Raw genomic sequence first — 20,402 nt, 5'->3', positions numbered from 1 at the left:
CCTGTCTGCAGCTTTTACTATCCATGCATACAGCAAAACAACATACGTTAACTATTTGCAATGTATTAAATTTCTTTCATACATGTCTGTAAAAGTTTAAAAAATTAATATGCCTGAAATAACTGTATGCTATGCAGGTACTTGTCTCATACCTGTTTGTTAAATTAACCATATAAAACTTGACACATACAAATACAGTGGTTGGATGTTTGGCATGAACGTAGTTCACAAACAAATTTGCATTGTAAAAAACACAGGTATACTTGTGAACTAGTTGTGATGCAGCCATGCAGTGAGTGTTTTACATGCTTCCAAATTTGTGTGGCCAGTTTGGTAGCCAGTATGTATATACGCCTTCAACTGAATTAAAGCACTTTGGGCCTGATTCATTAAGGAACTTAAATTAAGAACTTTCTTATTTAAGTCTCCTGGACAAATCCATGTTACAATGCAAGGGGGTGAAAATTAGTTTTCTGTTTTGCACATAAGTTAAATACTGACTGTTTTTTCATGTAGCACACAAATATCAACTTTAAATTTCAGTGTACAAATAAGCTATCAAGTTTTGGTGTGCTACATGAAAAACAGTCAGTATTTAACTTATGTGCAAAACAGAAAACTAATTTTCACCCCTTGCATTGTAACATGGTTTTGTCCAGGAGACTTAAATAAGAAACTTCTTCATTTAAGTTCCTTAATGAATCAGGCCCTTTGTGTGTTTTATGTTAAGTTTTATATGGCTTACCCAGCAATCCTAATTGTAAATAGAATATCTGACTCATATACTGGATTATAAAGTAAAGTGTTGAAATAATTATATAATTGTGATGATATAATTCTAAAATAACTCCATTTTGAACTTACCAGTTTCATCTATATCACTTTCTTTTATTCTGCCAGTTTATAGATGAACTAAACAATGCAGAGGGGTTGTGGAATTATGGAGGAGTACTTGAGTGGCAGATTGCCAAGAGCCAATAAAAAACTAAGGGATTATCGAATTTTGTAAATGCCCAAAAATGTAGCTTTCCACAAATTAAAAAATAAATCCAAAATGTATTTAGATAATGTATTAAAGTATTCTGTAAGCAAAAAACAAAATCAATTATGTAGATATCTACAATACATAGTTGCCAACATTTCAAAATAGTTTCCAGGGACACCTTGCTGCTGAGTTGGTTCACCTAAGCATACCACAATTAATACTGACTTGGTGGATCTTGGAGCAGTACAATCTCTTCGTGTTATGTTATGAGGGAGCATGGTGGCTAAGTGGTTAGCACTTCTGCCTTACAGCACTGGGGTCATGATTTCAATTCCCGACCATGGCCTAATGTGTGAGGAGTTTGTATGTTCTCCCGTGTTTGCGTGGATTTCCTCCGGGTGCTCCGGTTTCCTCCCACACTCCAAAAACATACTGGTAGGTTAATTGGCTGCTAACAAATTGACCTTAGTCTGTGTGTGTGTGTGTGTGTGTTAGGGAATTTAGACTGTAAACCCCAATGGGGCAGGGACTGACGTGAGTGAGTTCTCTGTACAGTGCTGCGGAATTAGTGGAGCTACATAAATAAATGATGATGATGATGATGATGATGATGTTTCCTTTATTTGAGTTTAGCATTACTTGTTGCATTCTTCAATAAATATTAACTTGTAAAGCATAGAAAATAGGAAAAGATGATAAACATTGCATCTAATAGGCAGACAACGAAGATATGTTTGTGCAGCCAGTCAATACTGGTGTATAATCTGGAAGGCGCAGAATAAGAAAAATTATTCTACAAGGAGGGTCTCACTTGCTGCGTAATACAAAACGGTACCTGGAAATGTGGGACACTTGGAATAAAAATTTGATGGACAAAAATGATTATGCGATAATGTATTTCAGAAAATAGCATGACACTGTTGAGATTTGTTTTTTGGGTATATGCAAATTTGTGGATCTTATTTATTTTGTAGGTACAAGTCTGTTATACGTTATGAAATTATTTTTATGTTAAAAACAATATAATTTCTATAATTTGTGGCTGCAGAACTGATTTTATGATACAACTTATTTATGGCAGTCTAGAAAACGAGTTACGTTACATTTACCAATGCGTTTGACAAACAGCACCTCCTAATGGGGTACAATAGCGTTTTATGGTTTAATTTACTAACACGAAAATATTTTGAAATTGGGCAGCTGATTATAAATATGTGTACATTACTTTTGTGTATGAACCAAAAATTCTGTCTTAATGTAAATATTATTTAATTGTTTCAGACATGAATCACTAACCTATTCAATGTGCATTTACATTATTTGTATTCATAGTAGGCATATAATAGATAGAAATAATAGAAAGCTTCACATTGATTTTCTCATTCCTAAAGAATATCATTGTCTATTTAACGTATAAGAGCATAGTATATGCAGACAGAAAATGAAAAAATCATATTGAACCAATGTGAATTGATAGCAGCTGCACCATTTTCATCTTCGAGTTGTTCAAGGTAGGTTTCATTCATATAATTAAACAATGACAACATGGAGGTCAAAGTTTCTTCACAAGTAGGTTGAATTTGATTAGGTGGTAGTTCAAATCCATATGAACCCTCATCTCTTAGCTCATAGGTGTAACTGAATTTAATATCAATATCAGCTGCCCAATCTGCTGAAGATCCAGAATTATAATCTGAAAGAAATGAAAAAAAAAAAAAAGCATATGTTATATCCAGCATCTGCTTTTGTCTCTGTTTGCAACATTGGAGCGGTCCTGCATCCGGGTAAATTAATCATAAAAGAAGAAGAAAGTTCTTATGTGCATGCTAACAACAGACAAATGAATCAAGGGAATAGCAATTGCGTTACTAAAACAAGCAAAACAAATAACAAATAAAAAAATCAAGAATCAACTATCTAAAGGTTGGTAATAGGGTACCCAAGGGACGTTAAGAGGATGGTTGAGGAATTTAATTAGCTAGCCTGCAGAGGTGGGTTTTCAGCGAACGCTTAAAGGTCAAAAGACTAGAGGAAAGTCTTAATGTGTGAGGGAGGGAATTCCACAAAGGGGGTGCAGTCCGAAAAAAATTCTGTGACTGTCAATGGGAGCAGGTAATGTGTGTGGATGAAAGACGCAAGTCTTGTGCAGAACAAAGATGCCGAGTTGGGAGATATTTTGAGACTAACGAAGAGATGTATTTTGGTGCAGTTTTGATGATGGCCCTGTATGTTAGTAGAAGTATTTTATATTGGATTAAGTGAAAAACAGGCAACTAATGTAGAGACTGACAGAGTGCATTAGCAGTGAATGAATGATTTGCAAGGAAAATCAATCTAGCTGCTGCGTGCAAAATAGATTGTAGGGGGGCAGAGTCTAATTTGAGGAAGACCAGTAAGGATGAAATTGCAATAGTCAAGAGATGATGACTGCGTGGTTAAAGTTTTCGCAGTGTCATATGTGAGATATGCACGTATTCTGGAAATGATGTTTAGATGTATGTAACATGATTTAGATATATGGCCTGATTTTTTAAGGAAAGTAAAGCAAAAATAATGAGTAACTTGGCAAAACCATGTTGCCATTAGAGGGGGAAGTAAATTTAAAATGTGATGGCAGATTTATAGTTGGGATAATGCATGTCCTAGATCAACTTTAAATTTCAGTGTAAGCATGCAGCTATTAAATATTTGTGTGCTACATGAAAAAAATAGTCAGTATTTAACTTATGTGCAAAATAATAAACTAATTTGCACCCCTTGCATTTTAACATGGTTTGTCCAGGAGAAAACGTACTGCTTTTTTTGCCTTACTTTCCATAATGAATCAGGCCCATAGCGTCGATGTGAGGAACAATAGAAATAGAAAAATCAGGTAGGCAACTTCTGTTGGCATGTGAATATAATATAAACTAACTGAAAGATTGAGTTTCAGTTGAGGAGAGGAGATCCAAGATCAAATGGCTGAAAGACAGTCAGTATTGTGGGACAGAGCAGATGGTGAGAGATCAGTTGAGGATAGTTAAATTTGTGTATCATCCGCATAAAGATACTGAAATCCAAAGGAGATTATTAGTTTTCCAAGAGAAGTGGTATAGATAGAGAAGCAGAAGACCTAGTACTGAACCTTGTAGTGCTCCAACTGATAAAGGAAGTGGTGTAGAGGTGTATCCAGAGAAACGAACACTGAAAAATCGATTAGATAGGTAGGATGACAACCTGGATAGGACAGTATATTGAAGGCCTAGGGATTGTAGCAATTATATGAGATGAGAGAGGTCAACAGTGTCAAATGCAGCAGAGAGATCCAGGAGAATTAGAAAAGAGTAATGACCTTTAGATTTAGCAGTAATCAAATAATTGACAACACAGTCTCTGTGGAGTGTTGGGAATGAAAGCCTGATGGAAGAGGATCCAATAGGTTATGTGAGGAAAGAAAGCATGTGAGGCGAGTGTAGGCAATTCTCTCGAGAAGCTTTGAGGGGCATGGGAACTTAGAAATGGGACGGTAATTTGAGAGAGAGTTTTTGGTGAGAATTTCAGTTCAGTTTAGTTAGGGGCGATATGAGCACAGGAGACAGTGATCTAATGATTTGTGAGGGTATAGGTTCAAGAGGATAGGTGGTAGAGTAGGAAGATAAGAAGAGAGTAGATACTTCATCTTTATATGTGAGTTCAAATGAAGAGAGGGTATCAGAGGCTGCTGGGAAGGAGTTGAGCTGGTTGTTTGTCGAGGATACCATTTCAGGTCGTATCTTATCAATCTTGTCCCTGAAGTAGGAAGCAAGATCTTGGGCATAGATAGTAGTTGGAGAGTTTGGGGTGGGAGGGCTGAGAAGAGATTAAAATGTGCTAAAAGGGTATTTGAAGTTTGAGGAATGAGCAGAGATGAGAGATTGGAAGTATGCTTGTTTAGCAGTGTTTAGTGCATTTCCATAGGTGTGGTAGATTGCAGTATATATGAGGCGATCATTAGAGGTCCGAGATTTCACCAGTGATGTTCTGCTTCACGACAAAGTCTTTCAAGATGTCATGTTACTTTAATGTGTCATGGCTGAAATAAAAGTTGGCATTGATCAAGGGCTGTTGTGTGAGCAAATGAGTATCTGGGTGGGTGATGAAATGGATGGGGAGGTTCATAAACTGTCTGGTGAGCGTTGAAAAAATGGCTGAGGGGGAGGTGAATTAGCTGGCGGTGGAGGTGATGAAGTAGCCTGTGGGGGGTATCATCTCTGTATTGTGTGTCGCTGACATGGATGCTCTCTGTGGTCTCAATGAACACTAGAATGCAAAATACAGACAGACGGACTGCTAGATGTTAGTAAATGATTATAAATCATTTTTTATATATTTTATTGTCTATATATGTCTATATATGTCTATATATGCCTGTACTAGAGGGTTGTTTTATTTGGTCATGATGGATTGTTGTGTTTGTATCATTCAGGGTTTTGTTAACATTTTGCACTATAATACAATTTTTGCACATTTTCAATACAGGACTTAAAGTTTCCAGATGCCAGCCAACTGACAACAATGCTCCAAGAACAAGCAATAGAGAACATCAGGCAGTCTACGCTCAAAGATCAGATAAGCGAGAACTGCACCATTTGTCTAACTTTGGATGCAGAATTATACTGTAATGACATTTTAATATATTTGCAGAATGAAGTGTGTTTTTTATATTAATATTTTACAAGTTTGTGTATATATTCAGTATATATATATATATATATATATATATATATATATATATACACATATATAGTACTGTTTCTTCTAGTGGTTCTTTGATAAGCATGCAAAGTGTCTCTGAACTGCAGCAGTGAAGGATTTGTGTTTATTTATATATATATATATATATATATATATATATATATAGTCACATTGCACATAGCTATATATCTAGAAAGATTGAGAAAATATAAACGCATGGCACGTATTTAAAAATCTGTAAAGAGACTTATGCCCAATCCGATATTACTGGGGCCCTCACGGTACGTATTACAATGTCTTAATCCGGTCCTGATCATTGGAGATATTGAAATCAACCATAATAATGGTGGGGAGGCTGTAGATAAGAAGTGAGGGAGCCATGCAGAGAAATGTTCAAGAAATTGCTGGTGTGGTCTAGGGGGGTGATCGATCACAGCAACAAGCATAGAGAATGGGTTAAAAATCCAAAAAGCCTGTACTTCAAAAGATGTGAACACAGGCACTGGCTGGCAAATTTCAGCCCAGGGGGCGCACAGGCAGCCGCATCACATGACACGCATTGTGGCCACGTCATTGATGATGCGGCCGCATCGCGTGTCATGTGATGCGGCCACCTGTGCGCTGATGCGGCCGCCGGTAATATTCAGGAAAATTGCATCCCGGCCCAGCCCGCCCCTGTGTGAACATGAGTGATGGAATATGTGTAAAAACTGTGAATGTGTAATGTGGGGAAAGAAGTAGTTTGCCTCCAGGCCTGGAGATGTGGGTGAAATGGAGCCACCATGTGAAGGTGAGGTGTCTCATTGTGTAAGACATGTTTCTGTTATTGCTAAAAGGCTGAGGTTGTTTGAGAGGTAAAGGTCATGTATGTACAAACAAAGCGTGCATTCCAAAGGGCAAATTTAAAGGATTTTGGAATAGATGGGAGACAGGTTTGCTGGATTTCAGTAGCGTTCTGATATACGTGTATAGGGGGTGCGTGTGGGACATTTAACTGATGCTCAATTGTTATTAAGGAGCCTAATGTGTGCCGTGAAAAATTCCCCCACACCATTACACCACCTCCAGCCTGTATTATTGACACGAGGTAGAATGTATCCATGGATTCATGTTGTTTATGCCAAATTCTGACCGTTCCATCTACATGTCTAAGCAGTAATTAAGATTCATCAGAGCAAGCAATGTTTTCCGATCTTCAGTTGTCTAATTTTGGTGAGCCTGAGCCAATGTAATCTCAGTTTCCTGTTCTTAGCTGACAGAAATGAAACATGGTGTGGTCTTTCTGCTGTTGTAGCCTATCAAGGTTCAATAAGTAGTGCATTCAGAGATGCTGTTTTCCATACCACTGTTGTAATACAAGCTTTTTTGAGATACTGTAGCTGTCATACGCCGGGTCCTCGGTATCTCTAGACTGAGACCCGGCTCACTCACCTGCCTGCCGTCCATGTCCGTGCCCCGCTGATGGCCGCCATCTTGGATTTCTCTATGAAGACTTCCCTACCTCTCTATTGGCTGCTGGCTTTCCCTCTCCTATTTAAAGCAGCCTCCTCCTCCCCTCTGAGCCTGTTCTTAGGTTCATTCTGTGAAGCCTATTCGTTGACGTCTCTCTTTACTACCTGTATTCACCTGCTATCCGCAGACCATCGCAGCTCCTCGCTGTTCACCTGCTATCTGCAGACCATTGCAGCTCCACGCTGTCCACCTGCTCTCCGCAGACCATCGCAGCTCCACGCTGTTCACCTGCTAACCGCAAATCTTCCACTCCGCTATCCCAGCGGTAATTCCTGCAGTCCGCAAACCTCCAATTCGCTGAACTCCGTGGGACTTGCCCCACCCCCAGAGGGCTGCGACCTGCGTAGTGGCAGCTGTGAAGTCCATATTACCTTGCGGGGGTTCTTGGTGAAGACCAGCCACCGCGTTAGTCTCCGCTCCTCCGGTGAGTGTTAGTATTAGCAGGCCAGGGGTCTTGTATCCTAGTTTACCGTGACAGTAGCCTTCCTGTAGCTTGAACCAGTCTGGCCATTCTCCACTAACCTCTATCATTAACAAGGTGTTTTTGCGCACAAAACTCCTGCTCACTGAATGATTTTTGTTTCACGCACAAATTCTCTGTAAGCTTTAGAGACTCTTGTGTGTGAAAGTTCTAGGATATCATCAGTTTCTGGACTACTTATTCACACCATCTGGCACCCGCAAATATGCCACAGACAAAGAAACTTAGACTATATTTCTTCACTATTCTGGTGTTTGGTTTGAACTACAACTGAACCTCTTGACCATGTGTAATGCTTTTATGCATTGAGTTGCTGCCGTTTGTTTGGCTAGATATTAGATATTTGCATTAATGAGTAGTTGTGTAAGTGTACCTTATAAGTGGTCACTCAATATATTTATGTATTATGGTATGGTATAGTATACTGTAGTATACAGTATATATATGAGAATATGAACATATTCAACCACTTCTGTGGAAAACTGTTATTGTTAGGTCACATTTTACTTACATAACACGACAGATGAAGATCCCACTGTGTATTCAATATCATGCTTCTCTTTCATTATGGCGGCAGCCTTCTCTGCAACTTTTGTCTATAAAATAAAAATGTACTCTTAAGTGAAATTGAACAGAATAAGAATATTGCTCAGAAAGTTTATACATGTTTAGTTTTTGGGGAAGATTAATTCTAGCCACTTCCAGGGGTGCAGAGAGGGGGGTGGGATGGGTACAAATACTGGGATCCAGGCCTGTCTATCATGGGCGGGCCCAGTCCATGGACTTAATCATTTGCATTGGTTGTAATCTTGAACTGTGCGCTGCCTTTTTCCATGGAGTTGCAGCACATGGCCATTTAGTTAACACATACACAGTGTTTTGATGTGCAAATGTGTAAGTACCACCTCCACCTCTTCTTTCTTCTATTGGCCACAGGGTAAGCACATGAGAGCTTCTTCTCCACCTCCTCCTCTTCCTCCTACTTCCTCTATTGACTGGCCTATTACTGTACAACGCAAAGTCCAAGTTGAAGTAATTGCATGTGGTTTCTCCTGCATTGCAATGGGACCACGTGGTATACAGTAATAGGCCTGGTCTAGCAGGAAGTGTTTAGAGGCCCCCTTCTCTATGGGTCGCTGATGTGCAAGATACAGTTCACCCCTGACACCTTCCTCCCCTCAAAGTTTGTAGGGCTTACACTCTGTTTGGGTCTATACCTCTGCACTTTGTTTCCTTAACTAGGTTGTGAGATGCTCTGTACCAACAGTAAATAAAGAATATTATTTATAAGTAAATGGTCAAATCAAATGTTCCATTGTCATCTAAAATATAAATACAGTATGCTGGACATTAATATATCAGTAAAAATTCTTTGTTTTTTAAACAGTGCAAATAGCTGCAATAGTATACTTTTTCACAAAAAAATAAATATGGCTATACATCTGATAAATATTAATATGTAAAGGACACTACAAATTCACCCATTCACTTTGAAATCTGCTACATTTTTATTTGCCTAGCTGCTTAAAATCTGCAAATCCCTGCAGTCAAATCCATGTTTATCTATCTTACCTTGTTTGTGTCTATTTCTTCCTATATGCGTGCCACTGCCCCCTTTCCCCCTTGTGTGTATGCATCTCTGCCTCCTTTGTATGTTTGTCTGTCACTCTGTCTCCAATTTTGTATGTGTACGGATGTCCCTCTGTCTGTCTCACTATGTGTGTTTCTCTCTCCATATTTGGCATGAACAGTAGTTAAACTTGAAAAAAACCCTTTATTAAGTATATACTTTTTTAGTTTATCAGCCCTTTTTTTGACCTGTGCTGACACCTTACTTCATCTAATGTCACCTAGTTACTTTCTGGTGATGACATGACATGACTTAGTCATAAAAAATAAAAACAGTCTGATATGAAGTTTTTATTGGACTACTGCATACCTAACAACTGTGCCAAATTAAGTGGGAGAGATTTTGTATGAAATATACACATATTTGCTCTTTGTGCTGGATGTTAGCAATGGATCAAAGATTAATCATCTCTGTAATGCCACCCCGACCGTGCTTGCTTTGCCCCTGTCAGGACTGTTGGAAGATATGCTGGGGTTTGGAGAGGTGTGTGCTGTGTGCAACAAACAATGTGGTCACACCTCATTGGCAGTATGATTGAGCTGTGTGGAGGTGCACAAACAAAATCTTCAGAGGGGACCACAAGAAGTTGCTGTACCGGTGCCCAAAATTCTTCTTGGTGGTCTTGGTACCTTCTCCCATTCTGGATAGCCACTTTTGCTCCAATAATTTAGGGGAGTGATTTATAGAGTGATTTAGGGTTCTCAACTCTTCAAGCACCCTGAAAAGTCATGAATTGGGGATGCACTGGGTGAAATAATTTATTGACTCTTCTGACAGAGGTACATCTTCCAAACATAACCTGTTGGGGACTCTTGTGGACTGGTGTTGAGAAATTCCTTGCTTTGTGGAAGGTTGCATGGCCATTTTCACAAAATACTTGAATTTTACAAGTTCAGAGCTGGCGGAGATGGGGGTCTTGTCTTATCCTTTTAATGCCCAAACAGTGGTCAAAGTAGTCAGGTATACATTGTTATGCCACTTCTCCTACTGCCTAAAATAGGTAAGATTAGCCTTATACACAATATGCCCTTCAGATTTGTATGCTCCCTGGAATTAAGGTCCTACATGATAACAGTCATTGCAGCAAAAGAAAGACTGCATATGTACTACTTACACAGCTGAATAAAACTGCACCATGGCAGTATCTTTGATAAAGAGCAAGGTGAACACCTATTAAGGGCCCCTGTATAAGAGACATGCTAATTTTATTGTTTGGTGCAAAATAAATGTGAAACATGAGATTTTCTTTAACATAGCAGTCTATAATTAAGTATACATCTCTACTTTAGGAATTAAATTAGTAATCCAATGGTACTTGCCATTTCATAATGGTTTACAGATGGATGATATTTGTATCCATATGGAAGAAGAATCAGTTGTCCATATGAATGAATGGTAAGGTACATAAGGATATTGGATTTCATTGTTTCCACAATACTGGCCACCCCTTGTGTTTCAAACTCAGAAGCAGGTGTTGGTCCACAGAAGAGTAGACTTTCACAGTCTGGAGAAGCACCTACACCTAAACAATAAATGAAGGTTAAATCATTAGGCAGAAGTAACACTTTATTAATATTGTAGATCAATTAAACAGGTGAATACTAGTGCATTTGATCTGAAGCTAGTCATGTCTACAATGTACTCACTTTTGAACTGCATATGTGCAGGGACTGTGATCTATCTTGAACAAAATTCTATTAAAGTCAGTGATGTCCTGGACAAATTTTCCTTTAAAATGCCAGACAGTTGATCACTGTGACATAAATCATCTGTTTCCTACTACAGTCATTGTATTATTTTTTCTTTAACGCAAATGTGTTTATTGAATAGATTTTACATGTTGAGAACACAAACAAACATACAACGTAAAACATATGCACAAAACAAAAACAAGAGCAATCTAAAAAAAACTGCAGTCAATGTATAGCTATGACAGTGACTTACAGGCTGGAGGCAATTAAATTGTACCTTACAAATTAATAATAATAATTATTATTATTATTAATAATAATAACTAGAAAGCTGCTCATGTGCATGCTAACATTTGTAGTGCCACAAGTCTGTACTTTTAATGGTTTCCCTATCATGAAATTTGAAATGTTGACATATCATAAAAATATACATATTGGCCCAATGCTGATGAAATAGCAAACCACAGTTATAAAAACAAAACAAATAAAAAACACTTACATTGATTCTATAATTACATTTCATAAATAAATTGTCCCCAGCAAGAAAATTCATAATCATTTTTGTCCCTCTACAACAAAAAAAGATGGTTTATTTAAACTTCCATTATGCCTCCTGTTATATTAACATTGCCCCGCAATGTAACAGTGGTGTATTCTCCAATCTCGCCTATAGAAAGCAGCGTGTTGTAACTGGCGATCTTGAATTCAAACTCGTGCGAGCTTGATTTTAATCTCCCGGGAGTTTGACTTTATCATGGGAGACATAGGGGTTTTAAAATCGACACAAATAGCCAGAGATTGGATTTAGGAAAGTCAAAATTGCTGTTTAACACATATGACGATTTTGAACTTCAAATCGATGGTTATCTCCTGCGATTTGCGGCAATTTTATATTGCCAAAAAAATTGCAGCTTGATACATTTACCCGCTAGACTCTGTGGTACCAGTGGTAGCTAGGAAAACAAAAGGGAAATGGGGAAAAGGTCCGAAAGATCAATTGTCCATTATATCCACATCAGTCTCAATACTGAAAAGTGCAGGGTGCCTTTTAAGGCACCAACGTGTGAAGGTGGCTAAGGAAAGGCCCAACAAAAGATGGAAAGAGGTACTACCTTTTGTATAATGTTCTATACTATTTTACCCTGTGTGGTCTAATGTCTGTTTTTTGTACGGCACTGTTGTGGAGCCCCATAAATAGAGGCTAATAATAATAATACTTCTCAAAAATCTCTGTGCAACAGTTTTGGGGTCCATATAACCTATTACCTATTAGCCAGCATACCCTGGGTTAGCCAACCTCAGCTGGCTACCATGCTTTTTGGAAACCCACAACATGGGGTGCTCCAAAACACAGCTAGCATCCACAAGGCTATTCAGAATTGACTGATTGTTTATAGTAGATGGGGGCCAAACAAAAAAGGGGTGTCCCTCAACTAGATACAACCACCCCTGCAGTTATCCTAACCACACTTGGCCTGTAATGGCTAGGGTATAATTTGGAAACCTCCAAAAGGGAACACTATGTCACCTCTCTAGAGTCCCTATGTCACTGACACATGGTCAAGAGAAACCCATGCCCATTACACAGCAACCCTTGCACAACCGGAGCTGGTTGAATAAAGTATTTTTATTGAGATTTTTTAGTTACAACATACAAATAACATATTTAACTTCTAATCTAACATCTATCTCTGCCTATTTCGCTATGAACATTATACAGTGATATCTAGTGAACTTTTAGGGTGATGATATCATCATAGCATTTTCACTACATTCCAGGTCAGATCAATTGAAGCTGCACAGGGCTGAGAGTTAACCATCCACCTGGCGACTCTCCAAACTCACCATATCATCCTAATGAGGGTGGATAACATAACTTGATTCATACCAGTGGTGCCATATCTTATGGTATTTATGTATGGCCTTTCTACATTCATACATGAACCTCTCATGCCTCCATACTTCAGTAACTAGATTAATCCAGTGAGGTACACTAGGTGGTTCAGTCACCATCCATCCCCTAGCTATAATAGCCTTAGCCAGGGAGGTTAAGATAAATATATATTTGAAGTGTGGTTTACTTAAATTTTCTTCTAATGTAGAGCCAAATAGACAGATCTTAGGGCATAACAAAAGGGTCACAGGTAGTGTGGAGGAGATGCAGTCCCATATTTGCCCCAGAAGGACTGCACAGCTCGACATGACCATAAAAGATGCCAAAAAGTGCCCTCTGTGATACCGTACCTGGGGCACTCCAAAGAGACGCGGAGTCCCATCGCGTGCATCTTGGTTGGTGTTAAGTATATTCTGTGTACAATGTAAAAATGTAGCTGCTGAAACCTAAGACAAGATGTGGCATGTCTAGAACTTACCACCAGCATATTCCATTCCTCATCAGAAAGAACCCCTAGATCTGTTTCCCATTTTATTCTAGCAGATCTAATAATGGTAACAATCAGAGCTGGTTAACATGATTTGGGAGAAGTCCACAACATGGTTTCCCTATTCTAAACAAAGTGGGCAGTGCTCGGGTTACTCAATGTAGGGTTGCTTACTTTTAGCAGAAAGGTGTCTGAGCATAGGTATGCATCCCCCTTTCTAATTAAAGTGCCCGTAAAAGGTATTCTCTTCCTTGGACTTTTTCACATTTTGCTGTGTTACAACATGGAATTGTGGTGGATTTATTTACTATATCCATACTATAATTCATCTGAATAACCCACTTTCATTACGAGTCACATTACTAGTTTATTAGATTCCATCTGTATGGAGTTAATGTGTGTCAAATGATTACAGCATAATGTACCTGTCTATGTGACCTCCATGAGGCAGTTAGTGCATTTCAAAGCAAATGCTATAAATTGAAGAAAAAAGAATATTCCAAGTAGAAATGAGACAAGGTCATTGAGAAGTACCAAACAGGAAAAGGGTAAAAAGAATATTTCCAAGGCACTGAATATACCTCGAAGCCTAGTTAAGATCATCATACAAAAATAGAGAAGATATCAAACAACTGTGAATCTGCCTAGAGCAGGCGATCCTCCAAGAGGCCAATGTCAACTCTAAAGGAGCTAAACTCTTTCATGACAGAGATGGTAATAAATGTGCATGGGACAACAATAGTATGCACAATTCATAAATCTGGGTTTTATGTGAGGGAGGCAAGAAAAAATCCCTTGGTGAAACATACTGATATGAAAGTCCAGCTACAGTTTGCCCAAAGACATGTAGAAAACAACCATGTGGAGGAAGATTCTATGGTCTTTAGAGACCAAAATTGAACTTTTCAACCTCAATGCTAAGGGCTATACTTGGAGTCAACCTAACACTGCACATCACATTGAAAACACTATCCCTATAGGGAAGCATGGTGGTGGCAGCATAGTGTTATGGGGTTGTTTCTTTGCAGCAGGGACTGGAAAGCTCATAAAAATACAGGGAGAAAATGGTCAGAGCAAAGTACAGAGAAATCCTGGCGGAATACCTAAAAGAATGTTTGGGCTTGCAAGTAGATTTATCTTCCAACAAGACAATGACCCAAAGCATACAGTAAGAGCCACAGTGGAGTGGCTTACCACCAAAAGTTTAATGTCCCGAAGTGGCCTAGTCAAAGATCAGATCTCAATTTACCTGTGCACCTATGGCACCATTTAAAAATTGCTGTTTGGGGGGCATGGCTTGGCAATTGAGCCGAATGGATGCAGCAAGATAGACCTCCTGCTCCTTCACATGCAATCAGGATACATTGCTGAACATTGAACCCCTCTTCTTGGGCACAGCCTCACCCTTCAGATCCCCACAACATTGTGGATCCCCTGGATGTGAAATTTGGGGATCTCAGAAAAGCACGCACTCTACAAAATGCACTGCTCACTTACCCCTATTTGTGACTGCCACAAATGGGGGTCCTCCAAATGTTCAAAACCCTATCGATTAAACAGGAATTGCCATCAACAAAGGACTTTGAGACACTAGAGGCAAAACTTCAGGAAGTGGTGAGACAAGAAGTTGGCACTCTAGAAACAGATTTTGCACACCTGGGCCAAGAACCACGCTGCAGAAGTAACCTATGTATAAGAGGAATCCCATAGTATATTCCAACCCAAGGCCTCATAGAAGTATTGACAATGCTGTTTAACAAAATCTTAGAGGTAGATTCCAATAATCTTGCTACTTTTGCCAAGGCACATTGAGCCATCCACCCTAGACGAGTGCCTTTGGAGCGTCCCAGAGATATTATCTGCAGATTACACTACTTCACGCAGAAAGAGGAGATCCTGCAGAAAATGGGATTCCTCAAAGGTCTTGAATTTGACGGCCATTAGATCCAACTTTGCCAAGATCTTTCTTGGCACACTCTTCTATAGAACCTTAGATAAAGACCCCACTATTTCTTATATAAAAGAATTTGAGATTCTGTTGAGTCAAGGATTATCGGAAGGTGTTATTACTAAGGATGTTCATAACTTTCTTTTTATGCATCACCCCATTACACCGGTGTTTTATTATTTACCCAAGATTCACAAATCCCTCACTACACCCCCCGGGCGTCCCATTATCTCTGGTATTGGTTCCCTCGCATCGAATTTGTCTTATTACGTGGATCACTATCTTCAGGATTGCGTTGTCTCGCAGAGATCTTACCTACGAGATACCATGCACTTTTTGAATTTGATTCAGAATATAATCTGGCGTCCAGGTTGGGGGTTCCTGACACTGGACGTTCAATCATTGTATACACACATTCCCCATCAGAGTGGGGCACAGACAGTTAAGGAAGCTTTGACTAAGAAAGGTGAGATCTCTGGGAGACATCTTGATTTCATTATTGATGCGATTTTATTCATTCTTACGCACAATTATTTTTTGTTTGAATCGGTGTATTACTTACAAATACTTGGGACGGCCATGGGCACCAGGTTTGCCCCTAGCTTCGCCAACATTTATATGGGGGCGTTGGAGGACGACCTCATTTGGGGTGGCCCTTATGGGGCGAACCTGGTGCTCTATGGCCGTTACATAGACGATTTATTTATTATTTGGGATGGAGGTGCTCAATTGGCCTCAGAATTTGTTTCTTTTCTTAACACTAACACTTATAATTTATTTTTCACTCATCAGTTTAGTTGTTCCACTGCAAACTTCCTGGATATTACCCTTACGATAGAGGAAACTAGTAATAGAATTATTTCCAATAATTATAATAAGCCTGTGGATTCTAATACGTATCTACATTTCAAAAGCGGCCATTATAAACCGTGGATCAGAAATATCCCCAAGGGACAATTATGTAGGATTAAAAGGAATTGTACTCTTGAGAATGACTATGAAACACAGGCCAATAAAATGCAATTGGAATTTTCTGAAAGAGGATATCCGTCAGATCTGTTAGAAGAAGCCAAAGAGCATGCTTCTAAATTAAAACGAAGTGATTTATTAGTTTCAAAGAATAAAACTCAATCTGATAACTCTACTAAATCAAAAGGTTTTGATAATTCTCTCATTTACATTTCAAAATATAACAATAAATCTCATCTGATCAAACGGATTATAACTAACAACTATAAAATCCTGCATCAGGATAATATTTTGAGCAATGTTCTGGATGAAACTCCAATAGTAGTGTACAAGAAAAATAATAACCTAAAAAACTTACTAGCACCAAGTGTTTTGAGATCTAATAGAAATAATAAAAATGATCAAATAGAAAATGGAAAGAAGAACGCCCAATCCTGGTTACCATCTAAAAAACCAGGATGTTATGGTTGTAATAAGAATGTTTGTTTAACATGTGACTTTATTCAGAAAGCAGTCACTAATATTAGGTCTACAGTGAATAAATTGGTTTTTCCTATCTCACAATACATTAACTGTGAGACAACTTTTGTCATCTACGTGCTGGAGTGCCCTTGTGGACTCCAGTACGTGGGCCGCACCACTCGCTCTCTGAAAAGTCGTTTCAGAGAGCATAGGCAAAATGTTATGAAGGGCTACATGAAACACAGTGTTTCTAGGCATTTCTCGGAAGCTCATGGTAATAATCCGAAGGGTTTGAAGATAACTGGAATAGAAAGATTTTGTCCTACAGATAGGGGGGGGGGGGATCGTTATAGGAAATTGTGTAAAAGCGAGGTATCATGGATTTTTAAATTATAAACACTACACCCAGAAGGTTTGAATGAAACCTTGGAATTTAACGATTGGGATATTTAGATTTTAATTTATGTATTTATTTTTATATATTTTTTAATTTAATTTAGTTTACCTATTATATTCTTTTTGGTGTTATTATTATGATTTATATTTTGTTCGTTTTTGATTATCCTTATGTATGGATTCATATATATGTACTAAAGATCAGATAGTGTTATGCACTTTCTAAGTGCATTAATGGACATTTGTACCTTTAAGACCTAAAGATCTGAACAGATGAATGTAATTAAATGAAGGAATACTCCCTTTAAAAAGGGCAACTATCCAGATGGAATAATACTGCTTGAAAAAGTCTGTTCATCAGACGAAACGCGTCGCCTTGTTTTATGTTGCCTACCACTATCTGAGTGCCTGAGTAATTTGATTGCTATTACCAAGCCTGAAACGCTATTATTATTGGGACCTATCATCCACACGTCATTTGTGTGTCTGGATCCGGATTTGGTGCGCACCGAAGGAACTGCTGTATGTTTTTTATCCTGACCCGCTTTCTGGTAAGGTGGTCAATCTTTGCCATAGCTGACAGACACTCATCATCAGCCGATTTGGATCCCCAGAGGTATGTGGTCTTTTGATTATATAGAGCCACTGAAGCGGAAAGAAGCTGCACCTCTGTTGGACGCTTAACATACATAGTATGGTTCGATATACGGAATTGTTATTGAATTTCAGTCGCGGTTGCGACAGATCTTACTTTACTGATGATTTATAATATTCAAATTCTCTTCATCTGTCTATTTACCGGATATTATTCATATTAGATCCACAATAACGGAACTGTTTTTATTCTTGGAGACATGTGGTATTTGATTGCCAATAGCCGCTGAAGCACTAATAAGCGGTGCCTCTATTTGATGTTTCACACACAAAGTGTGGTTCTCTCTATATATAGGATCATATTTGTTTTATAACAGTGACTGTGACAAGAGATTCCACTTTCTGGATAATTAACAGCATTTTCATTATTCCCTTGCACTGTTTGATGACTGGATAACATCTATATTTGATCCTTATAAGGACAGTTTTCTGAAGATCTAAACTCCATTAAGAAACATCATTTGCATGTACATGTAATAGTTCAATTTCAACTGTATTTATATATTTGAAGAGCTAAAAGGGAAAAACAATTTCTCTGCCTTCCTTATATCCTGCAGGATCCAATTAAATCTGGATATCCCAATTATATTTACCAGCTGGTGATAAATAGGTGTATTGGGTTGCATCTCAATATATGCATGTATATACATGATTATGAGGTCATGTGATCTGTTTTTTATTGAGATCTATTTTTATCTTTACATTTTTATTCTATTTGTTTCTTAGAAAAGCTAGTGTATACATAGTATACGTTCCACCGTAACTTTGTGGTTGTCAGTATGTGATACATGTATTTTACACAGCTGTTTGATATTTTTTTTTTTTTTAATTAAAAACCTATTAGGTACTTCTGCGCAACTCTCCTTTTTCCCTTTTGTACACTCTTCAATTGAGGAGAATGTTGAAGCCCCTCACAGATGAGTTACATAAGAGCATCATTAAAAATAGTTGGGGATTTCCCTTCCAATCACAGGTATCTCACAATGGTAATGTCACTCACCGGACTGTGAGTGCTATTTCTCGTGTATTCAGGAACCGTGGCCGTCCACCATCCTGAGGGTCTGCGCATGTGCAGCCCTTTCAAGCCTTCAGTATCTGTTCCTTTTAGTTAATTGGCTGATCAAGCAACACTCCCTATTTAAAGCACCTGTGGTCAATACCTCGTTGCCTGATCTTGGAGTCTCATTCCCCATGAGCCTCTGAAGGTGTTCCTGTGTTTCCTCGTGTATTCAGCTCCTGCTGATTTCTGTTATTCATTTGTGGTTTCCAGACCACTTCATCCCTCCCGTGTTCATCGTGTCTGCAGCAGCTGATTCCTATCCGCTGCCTCCGTGCTTCTACAGAGTTCCTGCTCACTTCAACTCTCCCGTGTTCATCGTGTCTGCAGCAGCTGATTCCTATCCGCTGCCTCCGTGCTTCTACAGAGTTCCTGCTCACTTCAACTCTCCTGTGTTCATCGTCTCTGCAGCCAGCTGATTCCTATCCGCTGCCTCCGTGCTTCTACAGAGTCCTGCTCACTTCAACTCTCCTGGGTTCATCGTGTCTGCAGCCAGCTGATTCCTATCCGCTGTCTCTGTGCTTCTACAGAGTTCCTGCTCACTTCAACTCTCCTGTGTTCATCGGGTCAGCGCTCCGCTGCTTTCATCTCTGCTACTGGATATCAGACCGTCTCAACTCTCCCGTGTTCTTCACGTTCCAGTTCTTCTTACTACTGCTTCCAGAGTATTGCCTCGTTCATGCTGGTTTACCTGCCGTGCGCTGCACCAACCTGATTACCGCTTCCACCCTCCAGTGGTCTCTCCTCCTGCCGGCCTTCAGCCGTTCAGGTATCTCTGCACGTCTCTCTGACAGCCTGCTCTCCTGAACCGCGGTATGCATACTTCTCATTGACTTTGCTTGTGTATTGCATATCTAGCTGGACTGAGTTGTGTTCTCCTCCGGAGTCTCCTATCCACTGAGACTATCGCTACCATTGACTTTGTTCACTATTGTCTGGATAGTTATTGTGACTTTGTATATGTAGCAGTGCTGCTCAGTTATCATTGTATTGTGGATATCATCGTGGGATCAAGCTCTGTGTGCCCGTGTATACTCTGCATTGCATTCATCTCCTCGTGCCCCTCCTCACATATATATTGCAGTGGTACAACTTGCTATATGCAGACCACTGACTTCTGTTCCCTGTGACACCAGTTTCAAGTATCCTCTCACATAAGCAGTGGTACAACTTGCTAACGCAGACCACTGACTTCCCTGTTACCTAACTTCATCTGGATTCCATTCCTTCACCTAGACAGCGGTACAACTTGCTATACGCAGACCGCTGACTCTCACCACCTCCTCGCTACTCCTGGACATTCCTCCTCACTATAGCAGTGTTACAACTTGCTATACGCAGACCACTGACTACCCTCACGTTTCATTGTCCATCCAGCTCCTCGTGTACAGTTATCTACCCATTACCAGTGCTGCTAGTCATAGACTTTCCTCGAGCATTCTCTCACCATCTGCTGTTCCTCCTGTTCCATTGTCACCCTGCTACCAGAGTACCATACTACCAACTATACTACTCTGGTAAGT

The 20,402-nt window shown here is 39.2% G+C and overlaps 1 protein-coding gene across 1 annotated transcript in view; it reads right to left on the bottom strand.

Annotated features, from left to right (window-relative positions):
• Positions 1 to 2,391: 2,391 nt before the first annotated feature.
• The window catches only part of LOC142098542 (carboxypeptidase O-like), a 71,016-nt gene continuing 53,005 nt past the window's right edge, over positions 2,392 to 20,402 (bottom strand). The window contains exons 7-9 of the mRNA XM_075181378.1: positions 10,641 to 10,843; positions 8,203 to 8,287; positions 2,392 to 2,678 (exon numbers count right to left, since the gene is read on the bottom strand). Of these exons, the coding sequence (XP_075037479.1) occupies positions 2,392 to 2,678; positions 8,203 to 8,287; positions 10,641 to 10,843 (575 nt within the window). The remainder of the gene's footprint in view (positions 2,679 to 8,202; positions 8,288 to 10,640; positions 10,844 to 20,402) is intronic.

This window comes from Mixophyes fleayi, chromosome 7 (assembly GCF_038048845.1).
Source record: "Mixophyes fleayi isolate aMixFle1 chromosome 7, aMixFle1.hap1, whole genome shotgun sequence".
Classification (NCBI taxonomy): domain Eukaryota; kingdom Metazoa; phylum Chordata; class Amphibia; order Anura; family Limnodynastidae; genus Mixophyes; species Mixophyes fleayi.
The sequence above is the reverse complement of the archived record's forward strand: the minus strand, read 5'-3'. Positions and strand labels throughout refer to the sequence as shown.